Source organism: Vipera ursinii (genome assembly GCF_947247035.1).
Source record: "Vipera ursinii genome assembly, chromosome: Z".
Classification (NCBI taxonomy): Eukaryota; Metazoa; Chordata; class Lepidosauria; order Squamata; family Viperidae; genus Vipera; species Vipera ursinii.
This window is the reverse complement of record NC_139517.1, coordinates 22,998,684-23,011,312: the sequence shown is the minus strand read 5'-3', so window position 1 is coordinate 23,011,312 and position 12,629 is coordinate 22,998,684. Positions and strand designations below refer to the sequence as shown.

The 12,629-nt window shown below is 37.7% G+C and overlaps 1 protein-coding gene across 1 annotated transcript; it reads right to left on the bottom strand.

Moving 5' to 3' along the window:
- Window positions 1-1,261: 1,261 nt before the first annotated feature.
- Window positions 1,262-2,200, bottom strand: LOC310649170 (olfactory receptor 14A16-like; the record flags this gene model as incomplete). The annotated part of the gene is made up of 1 exon (XM_083377478.1): window positions 1,262-2,200. The coding sequence occupies one exon, from the start codon at window positions 2,198-2,200 to the stop codon at window positions 1,262-1,264; it is 939 nt and encodes a 312-aa protein (XP_083233604.1).
- Between the last annotated feature and the right edge of the window lie 10,429 nt (window positions 2,201-12,629).

Below are 12,629 nucleotides of genomic sequence, written 5' to 3'. Positions count from 1 at the left end.
GAACTAAAACACATCAAGAAATTCCTCAGAACTTCTGGTTACCCTAGCTGGGTCTTCACCCCCACCCCCAACCCAAAAAAAATCCCAGCAAGAGCTCCTTGTAGCAATGTTGTTGTTCCATATGATGTAGGAATAACTGAAAAGTTCAGGAGAATTTTCAATTAACACAACATACATCTGCACTTTAAACCAAGAAGAGACTAAGGCAGATGTTTGACCACCCTAAGATAAAACATCCAGTCACAAAGTAAGCAATGTGATATATGCAATACAAAGCAAGGAGAAGTGCAGATCTCTACATAGATGAAACAAAGCAACCCACTTCAAAAGCTCATGGCACAACATAAGAAATCAAACTCATCAAGACAAGTTTCAGTGGTCAATCTGCAATTGAAAGACAAAAGCCACTCTTTTGAAGACAGCAAAGTCACATTTTGGATAGAGAGGACCATTGGTCTGAAAGAGGGCTAAAAAAATATCCATTAATGTTAGAATGAACAGCACTCCCTCAATAGAGGGGGAAGAATAAGACAACAGCTACCTCCAGTTTACAACACAGTCCTTAGAGCAGTTCCAAGAAGATTCCACAACTAATTGCACCCTGATTCAGGTGACCCTGAGGGCACAGACAAATGCCTGTGGCCTCAACAGCTGTCACAGAGAGTGCTAATGACCAGATCAATGCTAATACAATCCTTCCACCCCCATCACTATGTCCTATCAGAATCTAGCCTTCCATCTCCTACCATCCAGATTCAACTGTCAGTAACTATCTTTCTTTCTCCCAGCAATTTGAACCTATGAAACTTCTTGGGTGAGAAGAAAAATGTTTTCTTTCTTTCTTTCTTTCTTTCTTTCTTTCTTTCTTTCTTTCTTTCTTTCTTTCTTTCTTTCTTTCTTTCTTTCTTTCTGTCTCTCTCTTTCTTCCTTTCCTTCCTCCCTCCTCCTCTTCCTCCTCCTCCTCCTCCTCCTCCTTCTCCTCCTCCTCCTTCTTCTTCTGAAAAAAAAATCCAGTTGCCTTTTGAAGAAACAAAAGGATCTTTGAGGCACTGGAATTAATATTTATCTTGCATTTTAAAAATAATCAATGGAAGCTACACCTTCCATCTTGCAAATCATAAAATGTGGAGGTCCATAATTCATAGCAAATGAGTTAAAATAGCAAAACAAATGACAGACCTTTGTTTGGATACAGTTCAATAAATCACTAGTTCATATTATGGATTTTTGAGTGGAGTGAATGAATTAAACTATCTTCATATTATGATTGATTCCTAGATGTAATACCAGATTTAAACATATTACACAATGCAGCCTGGATCTCTCTATTTCTCATGGTATAAACAATTGGATTCATCAGAGGAGGAACCAAAGAATAGAATACAGTAATTACCATTTCCACATTTGAAGGGGAATCAGAAGGAAGTTTTAGGTAATTAATACTTCCCGTGCTGATAAACAAGATGACAACAATAAGGTGGGGAATGCAGGTGGAGAAAGCCTTATTTTGTCTTTGCAAATTAGAAATTCTAAAAACAGTCTTGAAAATTTGCACATATGAAACAATGATGGAACCAAAGCAAGGAAAGACAATACATGTACTGAACATAATAATTCCAACTTCAATGAGGTATGAATTATCACACGATACTTTAAGAAGTTGTGGAATTTCACAAAAGAACTGATTGAGGACATTGGAACAAAAAGTGAGTGCGAAGGTGCCACAAGTGTGCAAGGCTGAATAAAGAAGACTGGTTATCCATGTCATGGCTGCCAGCTGAAGACAGGATTTCCTGTCCATTATGGTTTCATAGTGCAGTGGGTCACAGATAGCAATGTATCTATCATATGCCATTCCTGTGAGAAGGAAGAAATTCGACATTGCAAAGAACAAGAAAGAATATACTTGTGTGACGCACCCAGAGTATGAGATCTCTCTGCTGTTCAAGAAAGCATTTATCATGGCTTTGGGAATAATGACAGACACAGAGCCAAGATCACTAACTGATAAATTTACTAAGAAAAAGTACATAGGTTTATGGAGTTGGTGATGGATGGACACTGTTAAAATGATGAGAACGTTTTCTATCAGAGATGCTATGTAGATCACTAAAAATAAAAGGGAATATAGTATATTTTGCTCAAATTGGTCAGAAAAATGCTGAAGAACAAATGTAGAGAAGTCACTTCCATTAGGCATTTTTATACAATGTTTACTGCATTGCTATGGAAAAAATAAAATTAGTGTCAACTGATTGGATACTAATTATGATCATTTATAAAAAATTATGAGTGTTGCAATAAAAAAATGTAAAAATTTGCAAAACTGATGTATCTTCCTTTTCTCATTCCTAAGACATAGAAAGAAAACATGCTTTAGCAATTTTGATATGGACATTCCATGACATAACCATTAATCAAGCTCATCTTGGAAAATATATTGCTTTTAAAAATTTTGTAATTTTTGTCATCAACTTTAAAAGTTTTCTGTCTCAAAAATATGCTACAATTCCCCCTTAATTCATGAGATCAACCCTTTTTTTAATTTAATATGAATTAACTATCTGTTTTCTAAATGTGGGTGCCAATGTTAATACATAAATGTTTCTGTTACATCACAATATTGTCCATCAAACCTCAAAAATAATGAATATGAAAATGCATGTGAATGACAGAGTAGAGCAGACATGTCAAACTTGTGACATCATGTGATGTCAGGCGACATATCAGAGCTTTTCCCCCATTGCTGGCAATGGGGTGGATGCGGTTTCCTGATGATGTGTCCGGCCCATGGGCCAGCAGTTTGACACCCCTGGAGTAGAGATAATGATTTTGTGAGATATAGAGAAAAAAAGAGACATTACCTTTCAATGCCAAACCTCAATTCATTTCAACATTGTCTTCAGTCATTCTGTAAAACACTTCAAACCACATATTTTTCATATATGAGCTGGTTGAGATAAGAATAATTATGTATCCTTTTGAAATTGCACTTTTATAAGTCTGTCTGCACATACCACAGAGCCAAGCATTGTTGAATCAGTTTCCAAAAATAATTATTAGCCTGAAATAGATCTAGAGAAAGAAAGAAAGAAAGAAAGAAAGAAAGAAAGAAAGAAAGAAAGAAAGAAAGAAAGAAAGAAAGAAAGAAAGAAAGAAAGACTTATAGTTAGCAATAGCAACACCACTTAGACCGATATACTACTTCAAAGTACTTCACAGCAATCTCTAAGAAGTTAACAGTGTCAGGATATTACCCCCAACAATCTGGATCCTCAATTTACCAAATTTGGAAGGATATAAGAATCAACCTTGAGCCAATCAGGATCAAATTCCTGAGAGTGGGCAGAATTATACTGCATTCTAATCACTGCACCACTAGAGCTCTTAATACCTTGTGTTTTATAACTCTGACAAACACTAATTTTGCCTTCCCTTGAAATGTCTATGTCCTTACACTAAGTACAAGATGACCCCTTTAAAGAAAAGAGAAACATCTGAAATGATAATCTTTGCCTTAGAATTGCCAAGCTAGATGGGGGACAACAGACTCTGGCTGAGCCCTGGTAAGACTGAGCTGTATGGAGCTCCAGGTTCTGGAAATTTAATTTCTTTAATTCTGGCTGAGGTTCTACTGCCTCAGACAGACCTGGTGCTCATTTGGGGGTTCTCATGTCTCCTGCTCAATAAGAAGATTACATTTGTAGCTAAGAGAGTATTTTGGCAACTATGTGTTATGTAGTAATGGCACCTTTTACTGAATCAAGAGTTGTTGTCCTCAGTCACTCAAGTGCTAGGTCATCTCTCAATTGGACTATTTCAATGCACTTTGCATGGCACAACCATTGAAGAGTTTCCAGAAGCTTCAGCAGGTACAGAATGTAGCTGTGTGGGTTAGGGTGCCTCTTCTTATAACACTGTTCCACAAGGTTCATTGGTTGCCAGCTTGCTTCTTGGTCCAATTCAAGGTGCTGGTTATCACCTAGAAAATCTTTCATGGCATGGGTTCACGTTGTCTAAGGAAATGGCTCATCAGCCGATCCATGCCAACAGAAGAGGCATGTGGTGGATCCCTTCAGTCAAGGAATTTCAGTTGGCAGGGTCCAGAAGTGCTTTTCCTGCACTAAAGTCTGCCTTGTGGAACATTTTGCCCACCAAAGTGAGTTCCACATCCATCCTTTTGGCCTTTCAAAAGGGCTTGAAGACTTGGCTCTTCCAGTTACCCTGGAGCCTAATGGGAGAGTGTTATCTTGGAGGTGGTTAATGGATTAGTCAGACCCTATGCACACTTTGTCAGACCCTCCACCCTATGCACACTTTGCTCCCTTGCATTCCATTGCATTTAATATAATTTTATTGGAATTTTATCTGAATTTTAAATATATGGTTCTTATTTTTTGTTTTAATGTTTTATATGGATTTTTTATATGGAAATATACATTTTTCACTAAAGAAAAAGTACATGAGTTTATGGAGTTGGTGGCTGACGGACTCTGCTAAAATGATGAGAAGATTTGCTAACAAGGATTCTGTAGATCAGTTAAAACAAAAGGGAATACAGTATAGTTTATTTTGCTCATATTGGTCAGAGAAACATGGAAGAATAAAAGTAGAGAAATGACTTACATTGGGCATTTTTTCCTGCATTGCTGTGGAAAAGGTAAAAGCAATTTCAACTAATAATAATTAATGAGAATTGCAATAAAAATGTAAAAGTCTGAAAAAACAGGGATTCTTTTTCTCATATCTAATACATGGAAAGAAAACATGTTTTACCAATTTTGAACACAGACATGAATATTCCCTGAAATCACCATCAATTAAAGCCAACTTGGAGAATATATTGCTTTACGCTTTCAAAATTGTACCAATTCTTTCATCAATTAAACAACTTTAAAAGATCTCTGATTCTAGAAATTATTTTAATGCCAATTTTTATTTCATTCCTAATATAAACTCCTTTTTTAATCTAGTAGGAATTAACAGCATTTTTTTTTAAAAAAATAATAATACAGGTGCAATAGTAATGCACAAATATTTCCATGGTGATTTATCATTGATCATACTTCAAAAAATAATGAATATAAGGATGTAAGCACAGAGAGAATGTTGATGTGAAATATAGAGAAGAAAAATAACAGTACTTTTCAATGTCTCACCTCAATTCATCTTAACAGTCTCAACAATAAGTCTGTAAAACACTAACAAACCCAAATCTTCTAGATATATAGTGTATAACCATCACAACAATTATGTATCCTGTTGACATTGCACTTTGTAGATATGTGTGAGCTCAGTATTGTGAAATATGTTCCCAAGAGAAATTAATTGCATTAGAAATCTAAAATACATCTCTAAAAAAATGAAGTGCTAGAATATGGTTATAGATGAGTTGTATTTTTATAACTCTGACCAAAAAAGTATGTGGCCTCCCTCAAAAAGTATATGTCCTTAAGTACAAAATGACTCTTTTATTGGAAAAGAGAAACATATGAAATTATAATTTTTGGCTTTGAAATGACAAGCAAGAGTGAGTGATGAAAACTTCTTTTTAACAGATACTTACATAAAAAGATTGCAGTTGCAATGCCTATTCATCCTTGTTATCCACAGGCATAGGGTAGTCTAACAGATGGACAGGCAAACAGACATGTTAAAAATCAATGATATAATATATATTCCAAAGTCTTCTGGTGATAACTAATTATTTAAATGATAGATTCCCATCCAGGAAAAAAAACCCTGAGTATTGATGTAAAATTGTACAACTCTCTGTACAAATTTAAAAGAAGCGAGAATTTCTTTAGCATCCTGGATGATAAATTACAGTGTGAAACTAATCAAGGAGCCCTCCAATTACTTTCATTGGGTTGTATGATCTACAGCATGGTAGAGGGGAGGGAAATGTTACTTTTAGTGACATTGAATCTCTAGGGAAATTTCAGAGTTGGTTTTACTTTTGACCATGCCGATATTATACATCCAATAAACATGTGCTTTGAGGAAACTTCAAACTTCAGAGTTCTGATTTATTTGGTTTCATTAGTTGGAATCTTACATTATAATGTAATACGTATATATGTATGTCTGTGGAAATGGATCAATGATAGATAGATAGATAGATAGATAGATAGATAGATAGATAGATAGATAGATAGATAGATAGATAGAATTTGCACAAATTCTGCAAATGAAAAGTTAGCAAGTAGACCTGTTCTTCATAATTCTTCTCTAGACAAGAAGAGGGCTGGAATCACCCACAAGTGCTCCAGGAAGTTGCTCCTCATGAGATTTTAAGACAGTATTTCCTTATAGATTTATGACTGACATAAATCAGATTTTAGACTGATTGCAAGAATTCTGTAACTGCCATCACGAAGCTGTCATCACCTTTCCATTCCACATAATTGCAGGTCCGAGAAGACTTGGGCCTGCTCCCCACTCCATCACACCTTGTTCCACTTACCTTTTCCAAATATCACATTTCTGAAAAAGCTCCCAGCTGATGCAATGTGTGGCCTTCCTACAGAGGCCACGTTGTACCATTCAGAAGTGGGTAATAATCTGGAAGTCTATGTCATTCTCACAGTCTGTCAGAAGAGTGGAATTGTGTAAATTAAACACTTCTTACAGTTCACAAAAATGATTTTTGCCTCCAGAAAGACACAAAGTTTTAAGATATGGTGGGGCAAGAAACAGTGACACGGGTGTCTTAAGAGGAGAGGGATACACTGGGAGGGCTGGCACAGACCACATATGAGTTAGGAAAGTGCTGAATGGACTGCACTGTCCCATTATCACTTAATGTGTGCAGTGGTAGAAACCACAATTGCAGTTGTTCAATAAGGTAATCAGATGGTGCCTCACTAAAATACTGCAATAATTTACAAATATTATTCTAGGGTCTACTGTGGTCATACGTTGAGGACTATCTTTAGCCACCTTGTTCAAAATACATTTGGCATATTTTAAAGGACAGTGGTTTGCATACCTTCTTGGATTGCATTGACAATTTATTGTTAATTGCTTTTCAGTTATTAGGTTTTTTAATCTTTTGTAACATATTTTTTAAATACAAGGACTTCATATTTTTTCAGAGATGATTGAAACAGTTACAAATGGGCTTAAGATCTAGATAAATATGAAACAAGATTTTGGAATGAATGATTAAGAATCTTTCCCTGGAAAATTGCTTTTGTTTTGAATTTGTGAGAAAGGACAACAGAAAATGGAATAAACCAAGTTCTGAGTCATTATTTGAAGGGACAAGATTGTTAGAATAAAATGGAAGAATTATAAAGCTGATTTATTTCATCAAGGTTAAAATAGTTAAAAGTAGTCTCTGGTAACCTTTAATGACTTCTGCTGACATCAGGACTGAAATGATAAAGTTTTAAGGGTTGTTTATTTAGACAAGAGATGGCATATAGGAAGAGGAGATCATTTTTTTTGTATTGTAAACATGGTTCTGCTGCTGCCTAGAATATGGAGTTGACTGAAGCCCTGGACAGGTCTGAGCCTGAAGGATCTCCCCTGGCTCATCAGCCCCATTAATCATTATGATTCATGAAGAAGTTAAGGGATCTGGTAGGGGTCAAGAAAAGCTAAGAGGATTACTGGAGGAAAATGAAGAATGAACTCAACTGAACATGAGTTAATACTTTTTCACTGTTATTGCATCTGCAGAATGCTACGCATCAGCCAAGTTTAGGGTCATTCAGACTCTCCCTGGGAAGGGAAGACCAGAGGTGCACCTATAGAGTTCTGTGGAGGAATTCTTCATGCATCTTGCTGATAAAAGTGCTCAGATTCATTCCCAGTTGGATGCCAAGTATGATTCTAGTCCTTTAGAGGTATCCAGGAAACAGAATTATCTAGTTATCTGGAAATAGTTTAATTCCATTGGACATGAGGATGTGGACAATGCCACCATGTGTGTTAGATCCATGCCCTGGTCAGTTGTTTAGGGCCACCTGGGGGGTTCTAGTAAATCCCCCACTCAAGAAACTATTTTTTTTATTAAAAAGTTTCACAATACATTTTATCTTTAACAAAAAAAACCCTCCCAACCCCCTCCCCTCCCACCCTCTTCCCCCTCCCCAACCCTCCCCAACCCCTCCCTCCCTTTCCCCTCCCCCCACTTCCCAGAGCAGAATACAGGGTATAAAATACAAACAATCATAATCTAACTTACACAAACAATCCTAAACTGTTTAAACTATCGTACTTTAACTCATATAGATAAACTCCAAACATATATATATCATATCAATGATTATTCAAATACAAAATAATACTTTTCAATCTAATACCCAATAAAAACAATCACAAATAAAACAATTTATATCAATTTTCTAAAACTATTCTTCTTTCCAACTGGGCTTTAAATTCATATTATCCTAATATATTATACAACTTAAAATACCATAGTACCCATAAAAATATTACAAGTTAGCTTCAATCACAGATAAAACAATTTATATCAATTTTATAAAACTATTCTTCTATCCAACTAGGCTTTAAATTCATACTAAAACCAAGTTTATACAACCTTACCTTCTCCTAGTGTATTATACAACTTAAAATACCATACATATACCATCCAAATAACAAATCATAACCTACAAAATATCAGTAGGCACTACTACAAATCTTCCCAATTAAATTTTTACAATCATCTTAAAACTAAAGCAACATAAAATATTACATGATTATTTTATAAGGGTGAAAAATATCCCCAAATATTTAGTCCTTCTAACTCCTGCAGTTATACAACTAAATCTTCAAGCTTGATTCATTCGTCCAGAAACAGCACGCCTCTTCCAGTTTCTGGCCTTCTCCAGTGGTACTGAAATTTGACCCACTCCGGTAGCTTTCACATCTGTCTGCATTAACCCTTCAGCATCTTGTAGATTCTCTCTGGAACATTGAGACTCTCTCTCACCTTTTTTTCTTTGTAGATTCCAAAAATGGTATGGGAACTACTTTTAAAACATTACTGTAGAAATCACGTGCCTGAATCACCGTGGTAAAACAATGCCTCGTACCTTCATAGGTCACCACCATACCCACTGGTATCTGCCATCTAAGCTTGATATCACGTCGTCTCAATTCTTGTGTCAAAAAAGCAAATTCCTTCCTTTTTCTTAAAATTCTTGCAGGGATCTCTTTTAAAATCAGAACTTTTTGCTCAGCAACTACAAAATCAATATTGTAGGAGGCCTGGATAACTTCATTTCTAATCATTCTCTTTGTAAAATAAACCACCACATCTCTGGGTAATTTCCTTTGTCTTGCAATCCACGAATTAACACGGAAGGTTTTGTCTATATCTTCCATTATTTCATCTGCTGTTCGCCCCAACACCCCTTCCAAAGCTTCAGAAACCATTTTCTTCAAATTTTTCTTAGGATTTTCTTTTAGGCCTCTAATCCTTAAAGCAAACTTTATCTGATAATACTGTGTCGAAATCAAATCATAATCAATTTTCTCTACCACATTTTCAGTTTCTGTCATTTTGGCTTCCAGTCTAATATCATTTTGAGCAAGATCTTCCACTCTTTCGTCCAAATTCTCAATGCATTTAGCCATGCTTTGGATGTGCTGTCTGCTCTCATTTCTGTAAATTTCTCTGTAAACTTCTCCTCCAACGTTTTCTCCATTATCTCAACAAATTGTTACATTTGCTTTTCCATAGTCTCTTGCAGCAGATTCTGCAATTTTTTTTACTGTAAAAGCTGATGCAGATATGGGTGCAGAAGACAATGAAGTTTTCAACAAAGACTGCTGCACCAAGGCAGGAACTTTAGAAGATATAGCTGCCATTTTCACCCACTATTGTTAACTACGCACTTTCACTTACGAGCTCAGCAAAGTCCATTGAGTTAAATATCAAAACATCATCTTCACCAAAATCTCTTGCATCGCTCTGCCTGCGTCCTCGTTCTCAAAAGCTCTTCCTTGCTGGCAGGGATGGTTGAGAACGCCCTGTTCTGCTCCAAAAAACCCGGAGCAGAGGCGCCTCGCAGTCCGGAGCATGCCCAGGCTTCAGGGGGGCTCAATCCTTCAGCTGCCAAAACTCTAAGTTCTGGCAGCCCCGGAGAGCTCTACCCCTACCTGGGCGCTCACCCCCTCCTCTTTTCCCGAGGTGGGGGCTTCTGAGCCACCGAAACAGCTGATTGGCACTGTTTTTGGCGGCTCTACGGAGCCGCGAGGCTGACAGCCGAAGAATGGCTGCCTCCGGCGACGCCTTGCCATCCGGAAGTCCCCTACTCAAGAAACTATTGATGGACCCTGACATTCTGGACAACCTTTGTCCAGTTTTCCATTATCCATTTTTAGAGAAAGTAGTTGAGAAGTGGTGACTTGGAACTCCTAGAAGAAACAGATTATCTAGGCACTTTTCAGGCCCAGATATGGGAGAGAAACAACAATGGTCACACTCACGAATGATGTCTGGTGGGAGCCAATACATCCATCCTTGCTAGTCTTGAATTCTAAGTGACTTTCAATAACTTCATCCCATTTTGGACTGACTTAGTAGGGAGTGAGTGCAAAGGCATTAATGCCCTGATCATTTCTCATTTGGACTATAGGAATGCACTGCACATGGGATATCCCTGAAAATTATCTGGAAGCTTCAACTGACACAATATGCATCTGTGCAAGCAATCTTGGGTGCCCAAAGAATGATATGCATAACATCTCTGCTGTATGACCTATATTGGGTGCTTACAATTCCAATTCAAGGTGTTGATTATGATCTTTAAAGCTCTAGTAGGTTACCCAGTGAACCATCTTCATCCCATTACTACAGTCCATTCTAGCCAGTCAGACAAAGAAAGTATATTATGTACCACAGAGAGGGCCTGAGCCTGCATCTGGTCACCTCATCCAGTGAGGCATCCCATTCATCTCTTAACAAACCACACAGTCACTTAACAATCACAACACGGTGTGCTAGAATTGGAGTCATTGAGCAAGGTGGTCATGTAGGCACCTTGCTAAAAGACTGCAATGACTTACTACAGGTGAAACTCGAAAAATTAGAATATCGTGCAAAAGTTCATTTATTTCAGTAATGCAACTTAAAAGGGGAAACTAATATATGAGATAGACTCATTACATGCAAAGCAAGATAGTTCAAGCCGTGATTTGTCATAATTGTGATGATTATGACGTACAGCTCATGAAAACCCCAAATCCACAATCTCAGAAAATTAGAATATTACATGCATTCAATAAAACAAGGAGTGTACATAGAACAATATCGGACCACTGAAAAGTATAAGCATGCATATGTACTCAGTACTTGATTTGGGCCCCTTTTGTAGCAATTACTGCCTCAATGTGGTGTGGCATGGAAGCTATCAGCCTGTGGCACTGCTGAGGTGTTATGGAAGACCAGGATGCTTCAATAGCGGCCTTCAGCTCTTCTGCATTGTTCGGTCTCATGTCTCTCATCTTTCTTTTGGCAATGCCCCATAGATTCTCTATGGGGCTCAGGTCAGGCGAGTTTGCTGGCCAGTCAAGCACAGTAATCCCATGGTCATTGAACCAGGTTTTGGTGCTTTTGGCAGTGTGAGCAGGTGCCAGGTCCTGCTGGAAAATGAAATCAGCATCCCCATAAAGCTTGTCTGTGGAAGGAAGCATGAAGTGCTCCAAAATAGATGGCTGCATTGACCCTGGACTTAATGAAGCACAGTGGACCAACACCAGCAGATGACATGGCTCCCCAAATCAACACAGACTGTGGAAAATCCACACTGGACTTCAAGCATCTTGCAGTGTGTGCCTCTCCATTCTTCCTCCAGACTCTGGGTCCTTGGTTTCCAAATGAGATGCAAAAGTTGCTCTCATCAGAAAAGAGGACTTTGGACCACTGAGCAACAGACCAGGTGTGTTTTTCTTTAGCCCAGGTAAGATGCTTCTGATGTTGTTTGTTGTTCAGGAGCGGCTGACAAGAGGAATACATTTGAAGCCCATGTCCAGGATCCATCTCTGTGTGGTGGCTCTTGATGCACTGACTCCAGCCTCAGTCCACTCCTTGTAAAAGTCCCCAACACTTTGGAATGGCCTTTTCCTAACAATCCTCTCCAGGCTGCAGTCATCCCTGCTGCTTGTGCACCTTTTTCTTCCACACTTTTCCCTTCCACATAACTTTCTATTAATGTGCTTTGATACAGCACTTTGGGAACATCCAACTTCTTTTGCAATTACCTTTTGAGGCTTTCCCTCCTTATGGAGGGTGTCAGTGATGGTTTTTTACACAACTGTCAGGTCAGCAGTCTTCCCCATGATTGTGATTCCTACTGAACCAGCCTGAGAGACCATTTAAAGGCTCAGGAACCCTTTGCAGGTGTTATGGCTTAATTAGCTGATTAGAGTGGGACACTTTGAGCCTAGAATATTGCACCTTTTCACAATATTCTAATTTTCTGAGATTGAGGATTTGGGGTTTTCATGAGCTGTATGCCATAATCGTCACAATTATGAGAAACCAGGGCTTGAACTATCTTGCTTTACATGTAATGAGTCTATCTCATATATTAGTTTCCCCTTTTAAGTTGTATTACTGAAATAAATGAACTTTTGCACGATATTCTAATTTTTCGAGTTTCACCTGTATT